At 28.6% G+C, this 22,087-nt stretch overlaps 1 protein-coding gene and 2 long non-coding RNA genes across 3 annotated transcripts; 1 reads left to right on the top strand and 2 right to left on the bottom strand.

The window, feature by feature from the left end:
• Positions 1–378: 378 nt before the first annotated feature.
• On the top strand, positions 379–1,375 carry LOC136090342 (uncharacterized). Its single transcript, XR_010643365.1, has 2 exons — positions 379–525; positions 763–1,375. It is a non-coding gene; the product is annotated as an uncharacterized LOC136090342 (long non-coding RNA).
• A 12,002-nt stretch (positions 1,376–13,377) lies between these two features.
• Positions 13,378–14,686, bottom strand: LOC136090340 (uncharacterized). The gene is made up of 2 exons (XR_010643363.1): positions 14,228–14,686; positions 13,378–13,990 (listed from the first exon to the last, which is right to left on the bottom strand). It is a non-coding gene; the product is annotated as an uncharacterized LOC136090340 (long non-coding RNA).
• Positions 14,687–20,441: 5,755 nt separating this feature from the next.
• Positions 20,442–20,930, bottom strand: LOC136089880 (uncharacterized). The gene has a single exon (XM_065815973.1). The coding sequence runs from the start codon at positions 20,928–20,930 to the stop codon at positions 20,442–20,444; it is 489 nt and encodes a 162-aa protein (XP_065672045.1).
• Positions 20,931–22,087: the final 1,157 nt, after the last annotated feature.

Below are 22,087 nucleotides of genomic sequence, written 5' to 3'. Positions count from 1 at the left end.
AAAATGTTATAAGCAAATTTTTTATATATTTGCAAAAAAAAACACACACACACAAAACAAGTAGGCTTTTGTGGGGCCTTGTTTGATTCCGTAAACATCAGCTTTAACAGATTCCCAAAAAGGTTACAAATAATGGAAAAATGATAGATAAAATATTTTGAACTTATACAATTTATGCGCTACATTTTCCTGCATAAACACTGCGTCAAGGAAATATCATGTTTCTTTGAATATAATCTACTTAAGTAAATCGCATCGGTTTCTCAAGTTCCAAATTTTTTTTGTTGTCAAAAGTAAAACACAAGTTTCTGTAGTAAAACTGTAGAAAGTCTGACACTGTGATCTGAAAGTATTGGCAGCTTACGAAAACATTTTGACATTAACGAAACAAACTTGTAGCTCTGCTAGCATATTGAAGAACTTTAAATATGTCGTACAACTTATTCGTGCACAGTGAGTTAAAAATTCTTAAACGTCAAAAAAGCAGTTATTTTGGTGAATAATTGAATGAATAAAAAAATGAAGGTAACCTGTTGCTTATTTATTGGTGTACGTATGTAAGTTAATTTGAGACATGTCTGCTAAAACTACTACTTACGTGTAACCAGCTTTCCTTGCATTTGACAATCAAATTATTAAAACCCCGCCACTAGCTACCTTTCTTCATTAGGCATTTATTTTAATTGATTTATATTCGTCGACTTTAAATTATTTGGTTTTTTAACTAGTTGAAAGTATGCAAATACAGTTTGTTTTCTTTAGAATACAAAGGTTATAACATCAACAATTTTTTTGAACTGCCTCCTTGTTGCATCGTTGTATGAAGTCAAAGAAAGCAGCAAGAATAAAGTTCAGTTCACAAGTTTTATCTCGATGTCGCACAATGCCCTAACTGGCAATAAAACAAGCATAAAGAGTTTATACGAAAAGGTTGAGCAAAGTGTGAAAAACTTGCTTAGCAAAAAACAAGAAGCCATTAACAAGAAACGAATTAAAAGATCTTCTCAACTGAACCAAAACGAACCAACGTTTATGTGCTCTGAAAAACAAATCGCCATAACAAATGAAAACGGTACTTACGAGATTATAATGAAGTTTAATTCTAACAAAGTTGACTATTTCAAACTTGCAGATTTTGTTATATCAAAGGAATGTGTATCAAAGAGTGCATTACCATGTAAAACAAAATATGAAACCAGAAAATACGCAAAGTTGAATACAACCGGAGGAACAATCAGCCTTATCGGAAATATTAAACAACTTGAAGTTGGGATTTGTTGTCAATGTTTTTGAAAGCACTTTTCATTTATTAAAACTGAGTTTATATTTTAATTGTATTTTAGTTTTGCACTTTAAATATAAAATATATCATTTACTATACATTGTAATAATTTCGTCCACTATCAAGTCAGGTTGTCTCTCTTTTCAATATTTTATGATATACATACTAATTTTAGTTATAGGTTTAAACAAAAAGAATGAAGAAAGAATTATAATTTTACAAAGTTAAAAACATTAAACAGTGTGATGCTTTCATAATCAAGAAGCCCATTTGTACATTACCAGTGAGTGAAGTAAAATTATGAGTGAATAGATGAACTATTTACTCATAATTGTGGAAGTCTTTTTTTTTTCTTTTTATATTCGTTGAAATTTAAATTATTTATTGCGCGTTAAATATTTAATTTTTATGCATCAGTTGATGACGGCGTTTGTTTTCTTTTTTATGTAAGCCATTATTGCAAGAAATCAGATTAGCTCTTCTCAAACGTCTTTTTCATGAGTTATTTGTAATATTTAAATTTACTATTCAAAGTGCGTAGATAAAAACGTGACGCAATATTTTAGCATATTTTTTATATTATAATAGATTTTTCAAGAAACAGTTCAATTTATTTAGTTGTGTAGCTGTTATATAGCCGGTATTTCGAAAGTATGCTTTTAAAAAAACTTAAAGCACTTTATGGTGTTAATCGTAAATAGCCTGTTTATCAAACATTTATTTGTAGTTGCAATACCAAACATGAATGAGCTATTGATGAGGATTGTACGAATATTATTATCATGTAAAAATTTGGCTGAACTTTGGGATGGTGAGCGGGATATTTATGGTTGGAGAGTTGGTTAGGATAACAAATTATTGCTTCTACTCTATCTTCATAAACTATGCTTGTATATCACAAATGTTTGAACTAACTAATACTTTGCTTTATTGTGTTCTGAGTACTCAACAGGACGAGGAATTAAGTGATTTTTCCAAAGTATAAGTGTAGCATTTCTAATATCATAAGGGTTGAAACGTAGTCTAGGGTTACTTATATGCTTACAGTTGAGTCTTGCAGCCAGATTTATAAGACAAATAAAATGGTAGCAGTTTTATGCACTTTCTTCAAAATTCATTCAAAAAATTATTGTTGAAGTTGTTGAAGTTTTTTTATTTGTGAGTTTTTAATTTGGACAAACAAAGAAAAAACTTTCTGCTATGCTGATTAAATTATATTTCTCATATTTTATTTTGAATTTGTGTGACCAAGAAAACAAATGGCTTTCTTATTGAGTTTTTAAAACATTTTTTAACAATTTGAAAAATACTTTTCTTGGTTAATACAGAAAGTTTCAATAAAAAGATAAAGCTATAGTTGATTAGGATACCGGGATGAGCTCTGGAGTGGAATGACGGCATCGAAAGTTTAGCCTACGGGCGCAAAGTTCTAAAAATCGCTTCTGAATACTATATGCATAACAAATACATTTCAACATCTAAAATAAACTAAATAAACTACAATTTTCACTTGTTTAATATATGGGTAGGTTAAAAATGGCGGACTTGATTATCGGCAGACGGAGATTTTTTTGAAAGTTTTCAATTTCTGCACTTTAATTTATGTACCGAAACACAAATACAACACAAACAATTATATGCAACACCTGCTACTCCAGAGAAAGAATTTGAACCCCGGCGAAGTTAATGTTTCACAAAAGATTTTGGAATCTTAGAAGCAATGAGAGTTTAATCGAAGTACTTAATGCAAGTCCATTAAAACATAGATTAAAAAGAAAGTTCTGGAAAATATTACCAAAGATAAATTAAAAAAAAAACACTTATTGAAGAAAAAGGTTGCGGAAGCTGTGGTACCTGAACAAGAGCAAGTACTTGTCGACTTTCTTAACAGTAAAAATACTGACAAAATAAATAGTCCTCTTCCAGATGAAATGATTCGCGCTCAGAGAGTATATAAAACTATATAAAGTTATATAGTTATCCAATCATTATTAAATCATACCGAGTATACAAAAAAAAATAATAATAACAATAAATGCATTTGAGTGTACCAAACATCATATAGAAATATCAAGAAAATGCCATTCATCTAATAAAAAGTTGGTAGTTCCACAGTAAACAGTGATCTTTTGTTTTAGAATCGAAACAACAATGTGTGAACATCTCCTAAATTTTATATTTGCAAGCGGTATTTTGCATGATATTTTTTACGGAGTAACCAAATTGAAATACGGCAGCGGTGAAAAGCAAAAGATAGCGCATAACAATATTGAGGATAAAATTTAGCAATGCTATTATGTTCAATTAAGATGCTGATTCCATTTTTGACTTGGAAATTGCTGCTAAGGATGCAGTTAACTATATATAAAACATCTGATGAAAGATTATCAACGGAAAAAGGGCTATTACTGAAGCATTTAAACAGTTAAACATTAATTAATGGCGCTCGACATTATTTTATAGAAAGTAAAAAAAGTTACTTTGTTTATAGCTTTTGTTGCTGGTTTTGTGCAGTCTTTTTCTTTTAATCTCTCACACATTTCAGATTTATTGAGATATTCCCCTTTGAAAATTGGAACGTCTACATATTTTTTTATTTTTTATTTTGGTTGATGTATTAGATGCTGATCATTTGTTGCAAAGTTGCAACAAGTATTTGGGCTTGTAATTTATTTTAACTGTCTTTCGAATTTTTTTTTTTAATAGCAAGTTAAACTATTAGAAAAAAAATTCAAACTGTATGCATTTTTAATTATATAAAAAATTTAGTCAAATGCTTTTTCTGAAAACTGGTTGAAATCGAATTGACTTTAAAGTTAGAACTAACGCTATATAATGTATCCTGCGCTAGGTGTAGTTGGTGTAGATTCAGAAGGTGGCGGAAAAGGGGTAATAATAGCATTTAAAAAAAAAAACTCTACCTTTACTAACATGTCTAAACTTCATCTTTAAAATTCTATTTTAGTAAAAATATATTTCTACGGTCAAAAGTTTTGACCTCGTAAAGTTGACAATCCCCTCACATAGAGGGGTTTCAAACTTTTCTTGGTTGTCATTTTTAAACGATAAGAAGTTATTTAGATAAATTAAGTTTTACGACGATTTTTGATCTATTTTAAGATTTTACCGTTATTTTTTTTTCCACATTTGAGATAGTGGGTCCCGATTTTTCATTTGCATTTTATTCTCAAGCTCCGATCACTGCTATTTTTAAAACATTCTTATTTAATACTAGTATCAATATTACATAATTTATTTATCATAATATATTAAGAATATATACAATAATATAATATATATTACAATATATAGTAACAGTAATATATATATATATATATATATATATATATATATATATATATATATATATATATATATATATATATATATATATATATATATATATATATATATATATATACATAATATTTTATATTATATTATAATAATAACAAAATATTACAAAATCTAAAATTTACACCATCTCTAGAAGTCACCTTGTTATCTTTGTAACCTTTTCGAAGTTATCTCGAACACCAAAAATCTATGACCTGCCTGTTTAACTCCTATTTTTTTTTTTTTAGAGACGTTGACAAAATTTTTCAAAATTTAGATAATAGTTGTACAAAGTATTGTGGTTTCGAAAATACAAACCGTTTCTGGTGATATTTTTTTTAAATAAAATATTTACTTTAGGTATGCAAACAGTTCTGTTTTAAGAAATGTGAATAAGAAACGGAATCTTGAACTTTCTTTTGTTATTCACACTCTGAAAATTTTTTAAAGTCTCTGGACTAACTAATTAGACGAAACACAAAGTTTAGTAATCTCAAATAAATAGATTTTATCTCCAGAGAGTAAAAAAAGATTAAAAAAATGATTCCGATTAAAAGTAGCAGCGACACAAAAAAGAATAAACAAAGAGCAGAGCGATGCTTGAATAACAACTAGAAGGAATAGAAGCTTTCATAAAATAGCTTAATTAGACGCACCGCACCAACTTTTCTGTTAACATGTTTGCACATATTTACAAAGTTATTGCCAACTTTTCTCAAAAAAGGACGAATTATTGTTTAAAAAAAGTTGACAAGATTTTGAAAGTGATCTTCATTTTGAGCTTTCCAATAGTTTTTTAGTTTTTTAGTTTTTAAAAATTTACCAGAAATCCTCAATAGGCTGTTGTACAAAAGCCGGATTATCCATTTTTGTTACATAATAGTTATTTTTCTGACTCGGGAACTAAGCCTCACATAATAGGCCAATAACTTGGATAAGACTGGCGAAAATACATATTAACTATTGGTCTAATGATTGTTAATAAAAGAAATCAACCTTTGATGATGCAACTATTTTTATACACTGTTCGATAAATGCCCAGTCTATCACGAACAATAAATGGTTGAGAGACTCCATGAAGAGAAACGCCAATCCGCACAAGAACTAGATTTTTTGCGATTGTCATTCTTAAATTTGATGCATATGAAGCTAATGTTGGTGGAGATAATGAAGTTGATAAAGATGGCTTACAACTTTTATAGGTCAAACTTTACTTTTTGATTGGTGACTGCAATTTTTTATTGATTGGTGTGGAATTACAAATATTGGAGGAAGGTGTCATATAAGTGAAGGTGTGTCCATTTTCTGTCATATTAGTTGGGTCATCATTCTTTTTATGTGATTTAATTTTATCCTTTTTCTCGGACAAAAGTCAATTTTTAGCCAAACATGTTTGCTCATCAGGAAAATGTAAGGTTTATACCTTAGATCAACAGCTGTAGACAAAGCATGTACTTCACGCTTTAGTACATTAAAGTACTGCAAGCCTTCCAAGAAAATTATATAATGCTTAAACATGACTGATTTCTTATGAAGTATTGATTTTGGTTTACAGACTGTATCAGTAATCATAAAAAAAGATTGTATAAACCCCAATACATTTTCAAATAACTTCCATGCAATCAAAGTTAACATTAATTTTAACAAATGAGGGTGCTGAGCTGTGTAACTTTGTATAAATCTTTCAAGAGTCTCACATTAATTCAACATTAAATATGTAGAATTCCATCTCGTTGGAACATCTTGGATTGATAATAAACGTGATAAAATTTGGGAATCTAGTTCCTTCTGTAATCTTTTCAATTCGATGCTAGTCAAACTAAAATGGTTAAAATGAATGTTGATTTTCCTGCATTTCTTTATTATGTTGTACATTTCAACCTGATCAAAGAGGGTACCTTTGATAACTAGTTGCAGTTAATAAATAAATTATGAAATGCCTGAGGACTTCTGCAAGTCAATTCCAAGTTGCATGTTTTATTATATGTTATGTTATATGCACTGTCTTGAAGAACTTAGATTTTTGTTTTTTTAATTTTAGTTTTTTTTAATTTTATTTTAAATATCCCAATCAATTAGGATCGCAATAAATGAACTAGCAATATTTATTCTAGTGTGAGATCCTTGAAAATTGTAGAGTATAATCTTTTCTAATAAAGTCACCTGAGATTCAATATGCAACCAAAGATGTAAATGCATCATTACAATGGGTATTTTTCCAAATAACTTTTGTAAATGAAATATACAATATAAAAATCTGATGCAGAAACTTTCTTAAATACTACGGTTTTTTATTTTTCATATGATGCTGGTAGCATAGTTTCCTTAAAAAACCTTCTACTTAGAATAAAGTTTTGCGGTTGCAAATGAGCAATTAATTCACTTAATTCTAAAACTTTATTCAAACTTTATTCTAATTATAACAGAAAAATATAAAATTCAATGAATTTTATATTTTTCTGATATAATAAACTATATTTCTTGACATAATAATGTTTTTCATAATTTTTTTTTCACAATTTTCTAAATTTTTTTATAATTTTAATTTTCAGATTGAACATTGGTAAGGATGTTTTTGATTAGTGATTTTAATAGACAAATTTTTTACGGCATGTTATTAAAAAGTAAAAAAATTCGCTTTGCACTACAAACGTGACGGTTGCTTCTATATTTAAATGTGTCGTTTTCATGTTGAGATCGTTTTTTCTCAAAACTTATCTTTAATGATTCTTATAGCACATACTGCATTAATAAATAGGTTCTTAACAGCCAAATTAGGTTGCCACTTAATCTCATGTAGTTCACCGAATACCCGATCAACCGAATGTTACAACCATCCAAGGAGCAAAATAAAGAACTCATTTACACATAAACATAGAAGTCAATTACTTAATTACTAGAAAGACAAGATTACAAACTGTCTATAGCAAGGTTGGTGAAATTGTCATTTTATGCGGCAATATCAGAGTTTTTGAAATTGTTACCTTACTTTGAGTTTCACCATTTAGTTAAACTTCCCAAAGCGCGTGTTTATGGCCACCAAATAAATAATATTATGGATGGCGAGAAGAGCTCCATAAGGGAGCAATCAGGAAGACCACCTCCTCTTACATGATTTGATAAAACTAATTTTTTGTAATTAATAATTGGTGTTTGCATTATTTATAAAAAAGCATGCACTAATAACTAAAACATTAAAATATCTGGAAGTAATTTAAAATTATTGAAACATAACTATTTGACTAAGATTAAAGAGTTTAGTTGTTTAACTAAATTCAAAATTTACTGAAGTTTCTCTCTACTCATTAGGTAAGGCTAATTCGATTTGTCTGTTTTCTGTCATTCGTATTTTTTGCCAGTTTTTAATAGCAGGGTTGAGAAACTTGGTTAAACACTAGCAACACTTACAGGACATAATTTAATATTTTAAAACAACTTGTGAATGATAAGCTATTTCGCCTGGTAATACAAATCAAAAACAACAGAAAGATCAGTAGGCAGTAATGTGATTCCTCCATCATCCTTCACCATTGTACATTTGCACTTATTTAAACTTCTAATTAAATTAATATGCAGGTGCAGTAAATTCAGATGTAGGTAAGTTTTGGATACTAAGTCCAAGAACAACTACATAGAAATTACGGATTACAAAAATAGTTTCAACAATATCTTTCATGAGAAAAAATTGTATTTATGTTTGAGAAAAAATCATGAGAAAAATTTGTATTATGTTGTTGCTGTTGTTGTTGTTGTTGTTGTTGTTGTTGTTGTTGTTATTATTTAGGTGTCCCAAGTAGACCCAACCGTCTCGCCACAGAGCACCGCGAAGTGCATTTAACCAGGAAGTTCAGGCCTCCTTCTTTACCGTGACGCGAAAATATGTCCAGAGCTCGTTTCGAACCTGAGCATATTTAGGGTAAGTAATTTTACAAAAAAAAATCACTTTCCCTAATTGATAATAAAAAAATTTGCTTTTCATGAAAACGAACTAACGTTCCATTTAAATATAATTTTTCCAGTGCAATTGGCTCTAAACACTAAACGTCAGCAAAGTGCAATGTCTCTCAACTCATTGTGTTTCGCAAAGAAAAAGTAGTTGTGACTTTAGCATGTTCATTATAATAAAGTTTCGTTTTATAGAAGCATTGAAAAAAAAAAAACTATTCCAATAACATCCATACAATATCTGATATCTAAACAAAAATTAATAAACCGTTACATGATATATGGGGTTGTTGGAAAAAAATTGAAAAATTGCTTTAGCCCCCTCCCCCACCTCCCCACCTCCTTCTTTAATTGATGGTCTGGCCCCTGATGGATGATAGATCAATAAAACGCTTTGATTTGAGCCAAAACTATAGGGTAACTTATTCGAACCTCGCCCACATAAGCACTAAAATTTATGTTTACAGGCTATTATTAGACTTACACAGCTGCACTATACATCATTAGATAGCTTATTTCTTCAACTAAGGCACTATGTAGAATTTTTTAAATTTTATGAGAGTAGTTGGCAGTAACAATATAAACTTTACAGTATGTCAAAAGCACTGATTCCCGCCCACTTGAACTCAAACTCGCCATGTTAATTTAAAGTCGCCCACTTTAAAAAAGAACTTATAGTTGCCTAGGGCAACGTTATATACAGATAAATGAGTTTAAATTTCGTTAGTTAATTTTTATGCTAAATTGTAACATTTTAATAAGAAAAATATAAAACCATGGGGTTTATTTGAATGCAAACTTTTGCCCCTCCCTAGATTCTGACCTGAATCTGGATTCTGAGATAAATCCTAATTGTAATTGAAAAATGTATAACTAAAAGAAAGTATCAACACGTCACAATATACGAGCCGTAGTAATAAGACAAATATTGTCTTTTTTTTGCCACCGTCATGAACTTAATTTTTATATTGAGCAGCCGCGGCGCAGTGATTAGAGCATGGAACTCGTAGCACAAGGGTTGCAAGTTTAAATCCTGCTTGAAGCATATACTTTATTGGTTAGGCTTGAAATGGGGAACCAACTAATTAAATGCTTGTCCCCTTGTTGCGTTTCTTTGTGATAAGACCATTAGTTGATGACACTTAAGACCATTAGAGCATTTTTTTTAAAAAATAATAAAAAAGTATATATAGATAAGACCATACTGTATGCATTTTTAATTATATAAAAAATTTAGTCTAATACTTTGTACATATTAGTTTGTATTTTTCTCGAGATTAACCAATGGTTGTAATCAGATGGTTGTAAAATGTATTCACAGAAATGGGTAGATGTAAGAATATCGATGAACGTTTCAAAAATGCTTTATGCTTAATGATAGTTAGTTTTACAGAAAACATTTCATATATTTAAGAATCTTTTCTAGTTGTAAAATTTTATGGCAATAAATTAAAATAAGATTATTAAAACTTTCAATTTATTAGACATTTGAGCTTTGTTAAAAATTAATTTTTTACTAATAAGGAAAGGTTATTGTTTAAAAATGGAAACAGTAAGGTATGAATTGAATGAAATATACTTACTGTTAACTTGGTAAATGGGGCTTTCATATTATTTGTAAAAACCTTATTAAAATATAATTAAACAGAAACATACCAATGAATTTAAAAATAGTTGAAACATACCAATGATTTTAGGAATAGTGACACGTTATCGGAAAAATGTTCACACTAAATTGTTCGTCATACATTCTGAAGCCGATATCAGTGTTTATTGTCAAAAGAATTTGAGAAAAAAGTACTTAAACAGTTTAATGAATAGACAAATTTAATGGAAGTTTTTTCACGCATACAAGTATTCATTAGATTTTAAAATAACGGTTTGCGTCCATCAATATAATTAATCAGCCAAAGTTTAATACTGCTAACACATTTAAAAAACTACATTATTAAACTGTTTTTATCTTTTCAGTCACCCCAATCTATGCCAGTACTACGAACTCGACCAGTTATTACTCCGTCTCAACCGCCACCTTCTGAATCTACACCAACTACACCTAGCGCAGGATACATTATATAGCGTTAGTTCTAACTTTAAAGTCAATTCGATTTCAACCAGTTTTCAGAAAAAGCATTTGACTAAATTTTTTATATAATTAAAAATGCATACAGTTTGAATTTTTTTTCTAATAGTTTAACTTGCTATTAAAAAAAAAAATTCGAAAGACAGTTAAAATAAATTACAAGCCCAAATACTTGTTGCAACTTTGCAACAAATGATCAGCATCTAATACATCAACCAAAATAAAAAATAAAAAAATATGTAGACGTTCCAATTTTCAAAGGGGAATATCTCAATAAATCTGAAATGTGTGAGAGATTAAAAGAAAAAGACTGCACAAAACCAGCAACAAAAGCTATAAACAAAGTAACTTTTTTTACTTTCTATAAAATAATGTCGAGCGCCATTAATTAATGTTTAACTGTTTAAATGCTTCAGTAATAGCCCTTTTTCCGTTGATAATCTTTCATCAGATGTTTTATATATAGTTAACTGCATCCTTAGCAGCAATTTCCAAGTCAAAAATGGAATCAGCATCTTAATTGAACATAATAGCATTGCTAAATTTTATCCTCAATATTGTTATGCGCTATCTTTTGCTTTTCACCGCTGCCGTATTTCAATTTGGTTACTCCGTAAAAAATATCATGCAAAATACCGCTTGCAAATATAAAATTTAGGAGATGTTCACACATTGTTGTTTCGATTCTAAAACAAAAGATCACTGTTTACTGTGGAACTACCAACTTTTTATTAGATGAATGGCATTTTCTTGATATTTCTATATGATGTTTGGTACACTCAAATGCATTTATTGTTATTATTATTTTTTTTTGTATACTCGGTATGATTTAATAATGATTGGATAACTATATAACTTTATATAGTTTTATATACTCTCTGAGCGCGAATCATTTCATCTGGAAGAGGACTATTTATTTTGTCAGTATTTTTACTGTTAAGAAAGTCGACAAGTACTTGCTCTTGTTCAGGTACCACAGCTTCCGCAACCTTTTTCTTCAATAAGTGTTTTTTTTTTAATTTATCTTTGGTAATATTTTCCAGAACTTTCTTTTTAATCTATGTTTTAATGGACTTGCATTAAGTACTTCGATTAAACTCTCATTGCTTCTAAGATTCCAAAATCTTTTGTGAAACATTAACTTCGCCGGGGTTCAAATTCTTTCTCTGGAGTAGCAGGTGTTGCATATAATTGTTTGTGTTGTATTTGTGTTTCGGTACATAAATTAAAGTGCAGAAATTGAAAACTTTCAAAAAAATCTCCGTCTGCCGATAATCAAGTCCGCCATTTTTAACCTACCCATATATTAAACAAGTGAAAATTGTAGTTTATTTAGTTTATTTTAGATGTTGAAATGTATTTGTTATGCATATAGTATTCAGAAGCGATTTTTAGAACTTTGCGCCCGTAGGCTAAACTTTCGATGCCGTCATTCCACTCCAGAGCTCATCCCGGTATCCTAATCAACTATAGCTTTATCTTTTTATTGAAACTTTCTGTATTAACCAAGAAAAGTATTTTTCAAATTGTTAAAAAATGTTTTAAAAACTCAATAAGAAAGCCATTTGTTTTCTTGGTCACACAAATTCAAAATAAAATATGAGAAATATAATTTAATCAGCATAGCAGAAAGTTTTTTCTTTGTTTGTCCAAATTAAAAACTCACAAATAAAAAAACTTCAACAACTTCAACAATAATTTTTTGAATGAATTTTGAAGAAAGTGCATAAAACTGCTACCATTTTATTTGTCTTATAAATCTGGCTGCAAGACTCAACTGTAAGCATATAAGTAACCCTAGACTACGTTTCAACCCTTATGATATTAGAAATGCTACACTTATACTTTGGAAAAATCACTTAATTCCTCGTCCTGTTGAGTACTCAGAACACAATAAAGCAAAGTATTAGTTAGTTCAAACATTTGTGATATACAAGCATAGTTTATGAAGATAGAGTAGAAGCAATAATTTGTTATCCTAACCAACTCTCCAACCATAAATATCCCGCTCACCATCCCAAAGTTCAGCCAAATTTTTACATGATAATAATATTCGTACAATCCTCATCAATAGCTCATTCATGTTTGGTATTGCAACTACAAATAAATGTTTGATAAACAGGCTATTTACGATTAACACCATAAAGTGCTTTAAGTTTTTTTAAAAGCATACTTTCGAAATACCGGCTATATAACAGCTACACAACTAAATAAATTGAACTGTTTCTTGAAAAATCTATTATAATATAAAAAATATGCTAAAATATTGCGTCACGTTTTTATCTACGCACTTTGAATAGTAAATTTAAATATTACAAATAACTCATGAAAAAGACGTTTGAGAAGAGCTAATCTGATTTCTTGCAATAATGGCTTACATAAAAAAGAAAACAAACGCCGTCATCAACTGATGCATAAAAATTAAATATTTAACGCGCAATAAATAATTTAAATTTCAACGAATATAAAAAGAAAAAAAAAAGACTTCCACAATTATGAGTAAATAGTTCATCTATTCACTCATAATTTTACTTCACTCACTGGTAATGTACAAATGGGCTTCTTGATTATGAAAGCATCACACTGTTTAATGTTTTTAACTTTGTAAAATTATAATTCTTTCTTCATTCTTTTTGTTTAAACCTATAACTAAAATTAGTATGTATATCATAAAATATTGAAAAGAGAGACAACCTGACTTGATAGTGGACGAAATTATTACAATGTATAGTAAATGATATATTTTATATTTAAAGTGCAAAACTAAAATACAATTAAAATATAAACTCAGTTTTAATAAATGAAAAGTGCTTTCAAAAACATTGACAACAAATCCCAACTTCAAGTTGTTTAATATTTCCGATAAGGCTGATTGTTCCTCCGGTTGTATTCAACTTTGCGTATTTTCTGGTTTCATATTTTGTTTTACATGGTAATGCACTCTTTGATACACATTCCTTTGATATAACAAAATCTGCAAGTTTGAAATAGTCAACTTTGTTAGAATTAAACTTCATTATAATCTCGTAAGTACCGTTTTCATTTGTTATGGCGATTTGTTTTTCAGAGCACATAAACGTTGGTTCGTTTTGGTTCAGTTGAGAAGATCTTTTAATTCGTTTCTTGTTAATGGCTTCTTGTTTTTTGCTAAGCAAGTTTTTCACACTTTGCTCAACCTTTTCGTATAAACTCTTTATGCTTGTTTTATTGCCAGTTAGGGCATTGTGCGACATCGAGATAAAACTTGTGAACTGAACTTTATTCTTGCTGCTTTCTTTGACTTCATACAACGATGCAACAAGGAGGCAGTTCAAAAAAATTGTTGATGTTATAACCTTTGTATTCTAAAGAAAACAAACTGTATTTGCATACTTTCAACTAGTTAAAAAACCAAATAATTTAAAGTCGACGAATATAAATCAATTAAAATAAATGCCTAATGAAGAAAGGTAGCTAGTGGCGGGGTTTTAATAATTTGATTGTCAAATGCAAGGAAAGCTGGTTACACGTAAGTAGTAGTTTTAGCAGACATGTCTCAAATTAACTTACATACGTACACCAATAAATAAGCAACAGGTTACCTTCATTTTTTTATTCATTCAATTATTCACCAAAATAACTGCTTTTTTGACGTTTAAGAATTTTTAACTCACTGTGCACGAATAAGTTGTACGACATATTTAAAGTTCTTCAATATGCTAGCAGAGCTACAAGTTTGTTTCGTTAATGTCAAAATGTTTTCGTAAGCTGCCAATACTTTCAGATCACAGTGTCAGACTTTCTACAGTTTTACTACAGAAACTTGTGTTTTACTTTTGACAACAAAAAAAATTTGAAACTTGAGAAACCGATGCGATTTACTTAAGTAGATTATATTCAAAGAAACATGATATTTCCTTGACGCAGTGTTTATGCAGGAAAATGTAGCGCATAAATTGTATAAGTTCAAAATATTTTATCTATCATTTTTCCATTATTTGTAACCTTTTTGGGAATCTGTTAAAGCTGATGTTTACGGAATCAAACAAGGCCCCACAAAAGCCTACTTGTTTTGTGTGTGTGTGTTTTTTTTTGCAAATATATAAAAAATTTGCTTATAACATTTTCAACTTTTTGGAACTTTCCAATTAAACTTTGTTTAAAGTTAACTTATTACCAAACTCCGTTTCATCACAGTTATTTCAATATTTCTCAAGATTCTCTTTAGGAGTGTTTTTAAAACATTGTTTCTAAAAATCTTGTCTTTGAAATTAAATAATTTGTAGCTTGACGTTTTTTCTTTTTATAAGAATAAATTAAGAAAAGACCCTGGCTCTGTGGACAACTTCAACCAAAGTTTATATAGTTTATGCCTATACCATGTAATAAACGATCACCTTATAAATCTAGTTTATTATAATAGAAAGATTCAAAAAAGGGGTTTCCTTTCATTTTTTGTACATTTTATAACTTGTTATATCCACAAACGACAGTTTTAAATGTTTTTATTCAGATCAGGTGATATTATAGCTGTTTCAATAGATAACAATATAAACGTCATATTTAAATAATCGTCTAGACGGTTAAGAAGACGTTTGCTTAGATTTTAACATTAGCAACGGTTGAAAACTTTTTATTGGACTCTTTGACTTCTAGCATTTTCACCATCGTAACTGTTTTTAGTTTTTTTAAGGCTATTTCGTTTAAGCCGGAGTTTCTGATCTCGTCCCTTAATCATTTGCCGTTTTTGTTCAACATTTGTTTAAAATCTGCTTCATGTAACTAAATTGGTTTGAATGTAATAAATGTAAAGAATGAGAAATGAATGAAAACAACGAACTGAGACTTGATATAATTCTAAAAACTGAAAATACAATTAAAAAGTTAATGAAAGAGATAACAGAGCTAAAAATTTTAATTGCACAACTAAAAAATGGAAAACTGAACCAAGAAAGTGTTAAAAATGGTCTGATATTACGAAGATATCAAAAGAAAACCAAAATGCTACAAAGCGTATATGTTAAATATAGTAACTGACACAAACATGTGTCACTGACACTTAACAACCACCACAACCATGTTATCACCTAATAATTATGAAAACAGCTGCTGATGAAATTTTTGAAATATCAAAAACTTCAACAGTAGGTATCAATATAGAATATCCATTCTTGGCATGTGTAAATTACCAAATTATTTTGCAAACTACTTAGGAAACAATTAATTACACCCGGTAAGGTAACAAGTAATTACACCTCATTAGTATAAAGATAGGTATAAATTGTCAATATTTAATACTTAAAAAAAAATTGACGTGTATTAAAAAAAAACTTTTAGGATGTTCTATTTGGTTGAAATTATTATATCGAAAGTTGGTTTCTACGTGTGCCTAACCTGACTTTGTGTTATATATGGTTGTTATGATAAATTGAATTAATGGAGGAGGGCGGGTAGTGCTGGATGAAGGGTACCCGAAATAGTTTTAAGGAACTTGTTTTTTTAGTCATTATTTCAGTCAATTTTCAAAACCATTTATTTGAAAAATTATTAGGGGGAGAAATGCCCTGTAGCTCCCCCTCTCCTCGGCTGCGACCGGCCTGTTTAATTGCATCACAAATTAATGAAGATTCGCGGAATACGTCATTTATATTTTATTTAGCATGGAAAAATGTAAAAAAAAAAAAGTTACTTTTTCAAACTCCTACAAGAAACGATAACAATGAATACAATGCCATGTGTGAAAACTTGATTGATTATTTAAACCAAGAAGAAATATCACATTTTTACGAGCACAAACCAAAATGAAGGAGAAGCTAGGTTTTGTTACTTGATTAAAAAAACAAGCTAAATATTGGGCTTTTCCTGATGTCGCCAAGACAGTAAAGGATGAATGTCTATCAGCATGTCACTCCATAAAATTAAAACAAAAACTTCTCAAAGATGGAGACGTAAACTATGAAAGTGAGAGGAATTTCGTCGCAAAAGAATCATCCGAACTGAAAAACAATAATTTGCACAAGTTATTGACTCGGTTGCATATTTTAAAAAAATTACCTTTCCAAGAAGATAAACAAGCTGCAGATTTAATGTCAGGAGCTAACCAAAATGAAATTGACCCTAACACTTTTGGCTCTGCCAAAAAAACTTTTAATTGACGGTGAGTCAATTTATGATAAAGCACTAATAGCTGAAGAGTTTAACAGTTTCCTCATTAATGTTAGCTCTAATTTAGCACAAAGTATTCTTTCAACTTCTTCTTTTTTTTTTTTTTTAGTATTGTATTTGCCGATTGAAAATAATTTACACTCGTAATTTATAAAAACAAATATTCATCAAATAAAATGTTTTAACAAAATGCAAAAAATAAAATATATAACGTTTAAAATATTTAGTAATTCAAAGAGTATTTATATTTAAGAACTGATTAGTAAAATAAGATGATATATAAGTATTAATATTACAAAAAGAATTTACAATAACTTTTTTTAATAAAAATTGAAATTATAAAATTTTACAATATTTTTAGTAATTAGTATTTCAAATAATAAAACTTAAAAAAATCGTTTGTAAATTCAAAACTTATAAGATAAGAAATACATTTACAATAGCAGACTATTGTTTAGAATATTAAATATAATATTAAAGAGTAATTAGTAGGTTAATTTTTGTTTTTGTTTGCTAGTTTAAAAAGCTTTTTAGAAGAACTTTAATTCATTTTCATGTATCACCAGTAATTGCTTAAGTTTTGTTTTAAACTGGTTTAAAGAATAATTAGATTTCAGCTCATTATTTAATATTGTATTCCACAGCTTAGGACCTCGGTTAGCAATTGAGAATTTGGTTGCTGAATAATGTGTTTTGGATTGAATGTAATTGTTTTTTGAAAATCTGGTAGGGTATATGTGGTTTATTTTTTCAAAAAGTGAATTAAATAACATTGGTGATATTTTTTTATCAAGTTTAAACATGAAGATAAGAATATGGTAAAGGTTTAGTTTATATACATTTAGAATATTAAGTTTATTAAATAATGTTTGAGTGTGAGAGAAACGGTCTACGTTTGTAATTATCCTTATAGCCTGTTTTTGTTTACTAAACAGTTTTTTTACTTTTGTTGCGTTTGTGCTGCACCAAGCAACGTTTGCATAATTTAAGTAGCAATGAATTAAAAAAAAATATAAGTTTTTTAAACAAGATAGATTTAAAAACTGCTTGGCTTTTTACAAAACACCTATATTTTTTGATATTTTATTTTCAATTAGACCTATGTGGTCCCTCCAGGTTAAATTTTCATCCAGAACCACACCTAAAAATTTTATTGATTGCTCTCTTTTTAATAATGCGTTATCAATAAAAAGATCAGGAAGTTTTAATGGAATATCTTGTTTTTTATGAAGACGATGGAACAAAGTGTATTTGGATTTATTGATGTTCAAAGATAGTTTGTTTGATTTGAACCATTGGGTTAATTTTTCAAGTTCTTTGTTTACTGTTTGAAATAATTTACTGATATCTTTACTAGAATAAAACAAGTTTGTATCATCTGCAAACAAAATTAAGTTTAAAATGTTAGAAAATTTATATAAGTCGTTAATATAAACGAGAAATAAAAGTGGTCCTAAAATTGATCCTTGAGGAACACCACAGGTGATTGACTTATATTCCGTTTTTCCGCTATCATATGAAATAAACTGCTTTCTATTAGACAAGTAACTATCAAACCAGGACAAATTAGTATTTATTATACCATAACTTTTCAGTTTGGATAGAAGGATTTGATGATTGACAGTGTCAAAAGCTTTACTTAAATCGATAAATACACCTAGGGTATACTTGTCTTCATCAAACCCTTTAAATATATCATGAACAAGGTGAGTGATTGCATGATCAGTTGAATGACCAGTTTTAAATCCAAAGTGTTTATGAAAAAGAATATTATTAACATTTAAAAAGGAATATAGTCTATTATACATAACCCGCTCTAATATTTTAGAAAAACAAGAAAGAATTGAGATTGGTCTATAATTCGTAACATCGGAAGGATCACCTGATTTTAACACTGGAATGACTTTTGCAATTTTTAGGTTATCTGGAAAAACGCCTTGTTTTAGAGATAAATTAAAAATATGTAGTAATGGAATTGTAATTTGTTTTATTGATTTGATAATGACATTACTACTTATATCATCAAATCCTAAACTTTTATTGTGTTTTAATAAAGAGACTGCGTCTTGTAATTCTTTTTCTGTAAGTTTATAATTAGACATAACATTAAGGTTGGTTGAGGTTAAGTACGAACTAAAGTGTGATTGAGTAGTTGCTATATTAGATGATAAAGTAGGACCTATATTTACAAAAAACTGGTTAAGTGTTTCAGCGACTAAGGATTTATTTACAATTTGTTTGTTATTAAATTTAAGATTTAGAGGAAGTAAATTTCTGTATAAGCTTTTTTTTCCAATTACCTCCTTAATAATATGCCAAGTTTTTTTAGAATCATTTTTGTGCTTTATTAATTGTTCAGAATAGTAACGTTTCTTTGAGCGTTTTAAAATTGACTCAAATAGCCGTTTATAGTTTTTATAGGTAGTTTCATTTTTAAGAGTTCTTTTTTTAAGAAACTTGTTATATAAGCGTTGTTTTTTTTTTGAAGATTTAAGAATGCCCTTCGTGATCCAAGGGTTTAAAAGTGTTTTTGTTTTGATTACTTTAGTAACTTCTGGGAATGCCTTGTTATAAAGATTAAGAAACTCTGTTAGAAAAATATCATACGCTTTATTGGCGTTTAGATTTAGTTTTAGGGTGTCCCAGTTAACACAGGATAGAAGCTTATAAAAATGACTAATAGAAGTGTCGGTTATTAAACGTGTTTTGATTATTTTTTCCCGTTCATTTTGGGCATTATATATGCATTTTTGCGATAGGATAAAAATCGGAAAGTGATCAGACACGTCAGTTGTAAATATTCCTGTTCTTATATTTTCATTTATAAACTCATTTGTTATAATTTGATCTAGGGATGTTGAACTTTCCTTATTTATTCGCGTTGGTTTATTGATTAGTGGAATATAGCTATTTTGAAAAATGGTGTTAAAAAAGTTTTTAATATATATATTATTGTCATAATCTAATATATTGAGATTGATATCACCAATAAAATATACAGCTTTATTTATAATGTGGTTTTCAAATACCTTAATGCTTCCTGAAGGCGGTCTGTATAAACCATGAATGACGATATTTTTTGAGGTTTTGTTAATAATTTCAATACATAACGATTCGTAATCGTTAGTAGTTGAACTTAAATTTGGTTTAACTTTGAATAATATTGAGTTTTTTATGTATATACACAAACCCCCACCTTCCTTATTAGATGCTCTAACTTGATGAATTACTTTATAATTAGGTAATTGAAAATTAGAATTGTTTTCAATGTTTTTATCTTTACACCATGTCTCACTTAGACAAATTATTTGAAATTTAATGCCAATTTTATATAAAAGTTGTTTTAATGACTCAAAATTTTTTTAAATACTTCTAATATTAATATGAAGCATTGAAAAATAGTTATCCTCCATTCCATTAGCAATTTTTTTAGAATTTGGGTCATAATATAAAGGGTTAATATTTTTAATTATTTCATCATTATTATAAAAATTAATATCAGGATCCGAATAGTTGTTTAATAGTATTGACTTTTTTGATACAAATGAATTAAAATTTATGTTTGTTAAAACAGTTTCATCAGCCATTTTAAATCAGAAATAACTTAAAGCAATATTAAAATTCAAAAAGTAATATAAAAACGTAAGAAAATTATTTATCATTATTTTTTTTTTTTATAAATTCTCTAACAATAAGCTTATCGTATATAACAACGGAATACTTACCATTTATCCTGTGCAATTTGCTTTCTTCAAGAAGTTTCTTTCTTATTGTGGAAGTTTCCAGCGAAAAATCCTCGTTGATATAAATTCCGGATCCTTTCAGTTTATTGGCATTTTTTAGGATTTTTACTTTGTCTTTATGGTTAAGTAACTTAATTACAATTGTTCTTGGATTTTTTTTTTCAATAATGCCAGTTCTATGCGCTCTTTCTATGATTACCCCATTTACATTGAGATTATTTTCAAAAATGTTTATTATTATTTTTTCCGTATCATCCCAACTTTCGTTGTCATTTTCTTTAACTCCTTCAATTCGAAGATTATTTCGCCTTTGTCGATCTTCCAGCTGTCTAAATTTATTTTTTTCATTCTCACCTATATTTGCATTCGATGACTTTTTTTTTTCCAACTCGCTCATTTTTTTGTCATTGCAATCTTGATAAAACGTTAGACTTTCCTCAATGTCTTTTTGTGTTTTTTCAAACTTTATCAACTGCTTGTTAGTTTTATTTTGATCAGCATTTCGGTTTACATTAACATTTCACAAGTTTCCTTTAATGTACTAATTTCTTTCAGCAATCCATCGATTCGATCATTAGTCAGTTTTAAATTTGCACTTATTAACGATAGTATATCATTTTGTTGTTTTTGGAACATTTCTTGAAAAATTTCCCTAACTAATTTTATCGAGACGTCAGTGATTTGTTTTGAACTCATTTTCGATAAAATATGTATATAAAATGCTTCGACTAAGTTTAAGAAGTTTGTCATTTCGACATTTGATACTTATCTAACAAATTCTAACAAAAAAATGAAAAGCTAGATATACGTGAATTGCGGGCTGCATTACTAAGCTTAAAAAGTAGCAAACGTGCAGGATCGGATAATGTTAGCGTTAATATATTAAAATTAGTCTATGATATAATTGAACCATTTTTGTTTCATATCTTTAATCAGTAACTTAACTCAAGTAATGTTTGGGATAATTTAAAAATTGCCAGATTAACTCCTGTCCTTTTTTTTTTTCGTCTCCAGACTTAAGTCTGGAGACGAAAAGAAAAAAGGTACGTACTTTATGGACAACCCCTTAGTCTTCCCAATCTTTAATGAATAAAACTAACATCAAAAGGTAAATATCTGTAAATTTTTTTGGTGTGAATTTTGATGAAAATATATCTTGGATAGTTCAAATAAATTCAATAGAAAAAAAAATCTCAAAAAACGTAGAGTTAAGCCACTTTTAAATTTTAAGTCCTTAAAAAGTTTATATTTTTCCTTTATTTGTAGTTACTATACTTACGGCAACATCATGTGGGCAAGTACTAATCACACTAAGCTAAAAAACTTTATTGCAAGGAAAATATGTTGTTAGAATCATATTTGGAGCTGGTAGAGCGATTCCTTGTGAACCTCTTTTATGTATTATTAGTGCCTTGAATATTTTCAAACTTAATATCCATCTTGTTCTACAGTTCATGCATAAAATAAAATATGGACTGTCCCCGAAAATATTTGAAACTTATTTTAAAGAAATACACCATAAATATGCTACAAGATTCCGCAAACAACTTTGTT

Source organism: Hydra vulgaris, chromosome 13 (genome assembly GCF_038396675.1).
Source record: "Hydra vulgaris chromosome 13, alternate assembly HydraT2T_AEP".
NCBI lineage: Eukaryota > Metazoa > Cnidaria > Hydrozoa > Anthoathecata > Hydridae > Hydra > Hydra vulgaris.
This window is presented reverse-complemented; position numbering and strand designations above follow the sequence as displayed.

Bases quoted from the DNA above. Each gene is read 5' to 3' on its own strand.
- LOC136089880 (XM_065815973.1), bottom strand. From the start codon at position 20,930: ATGAGCGAGTTGGAAAAAAAAAAGTCATCGAATGCAAATATAGGTGAG.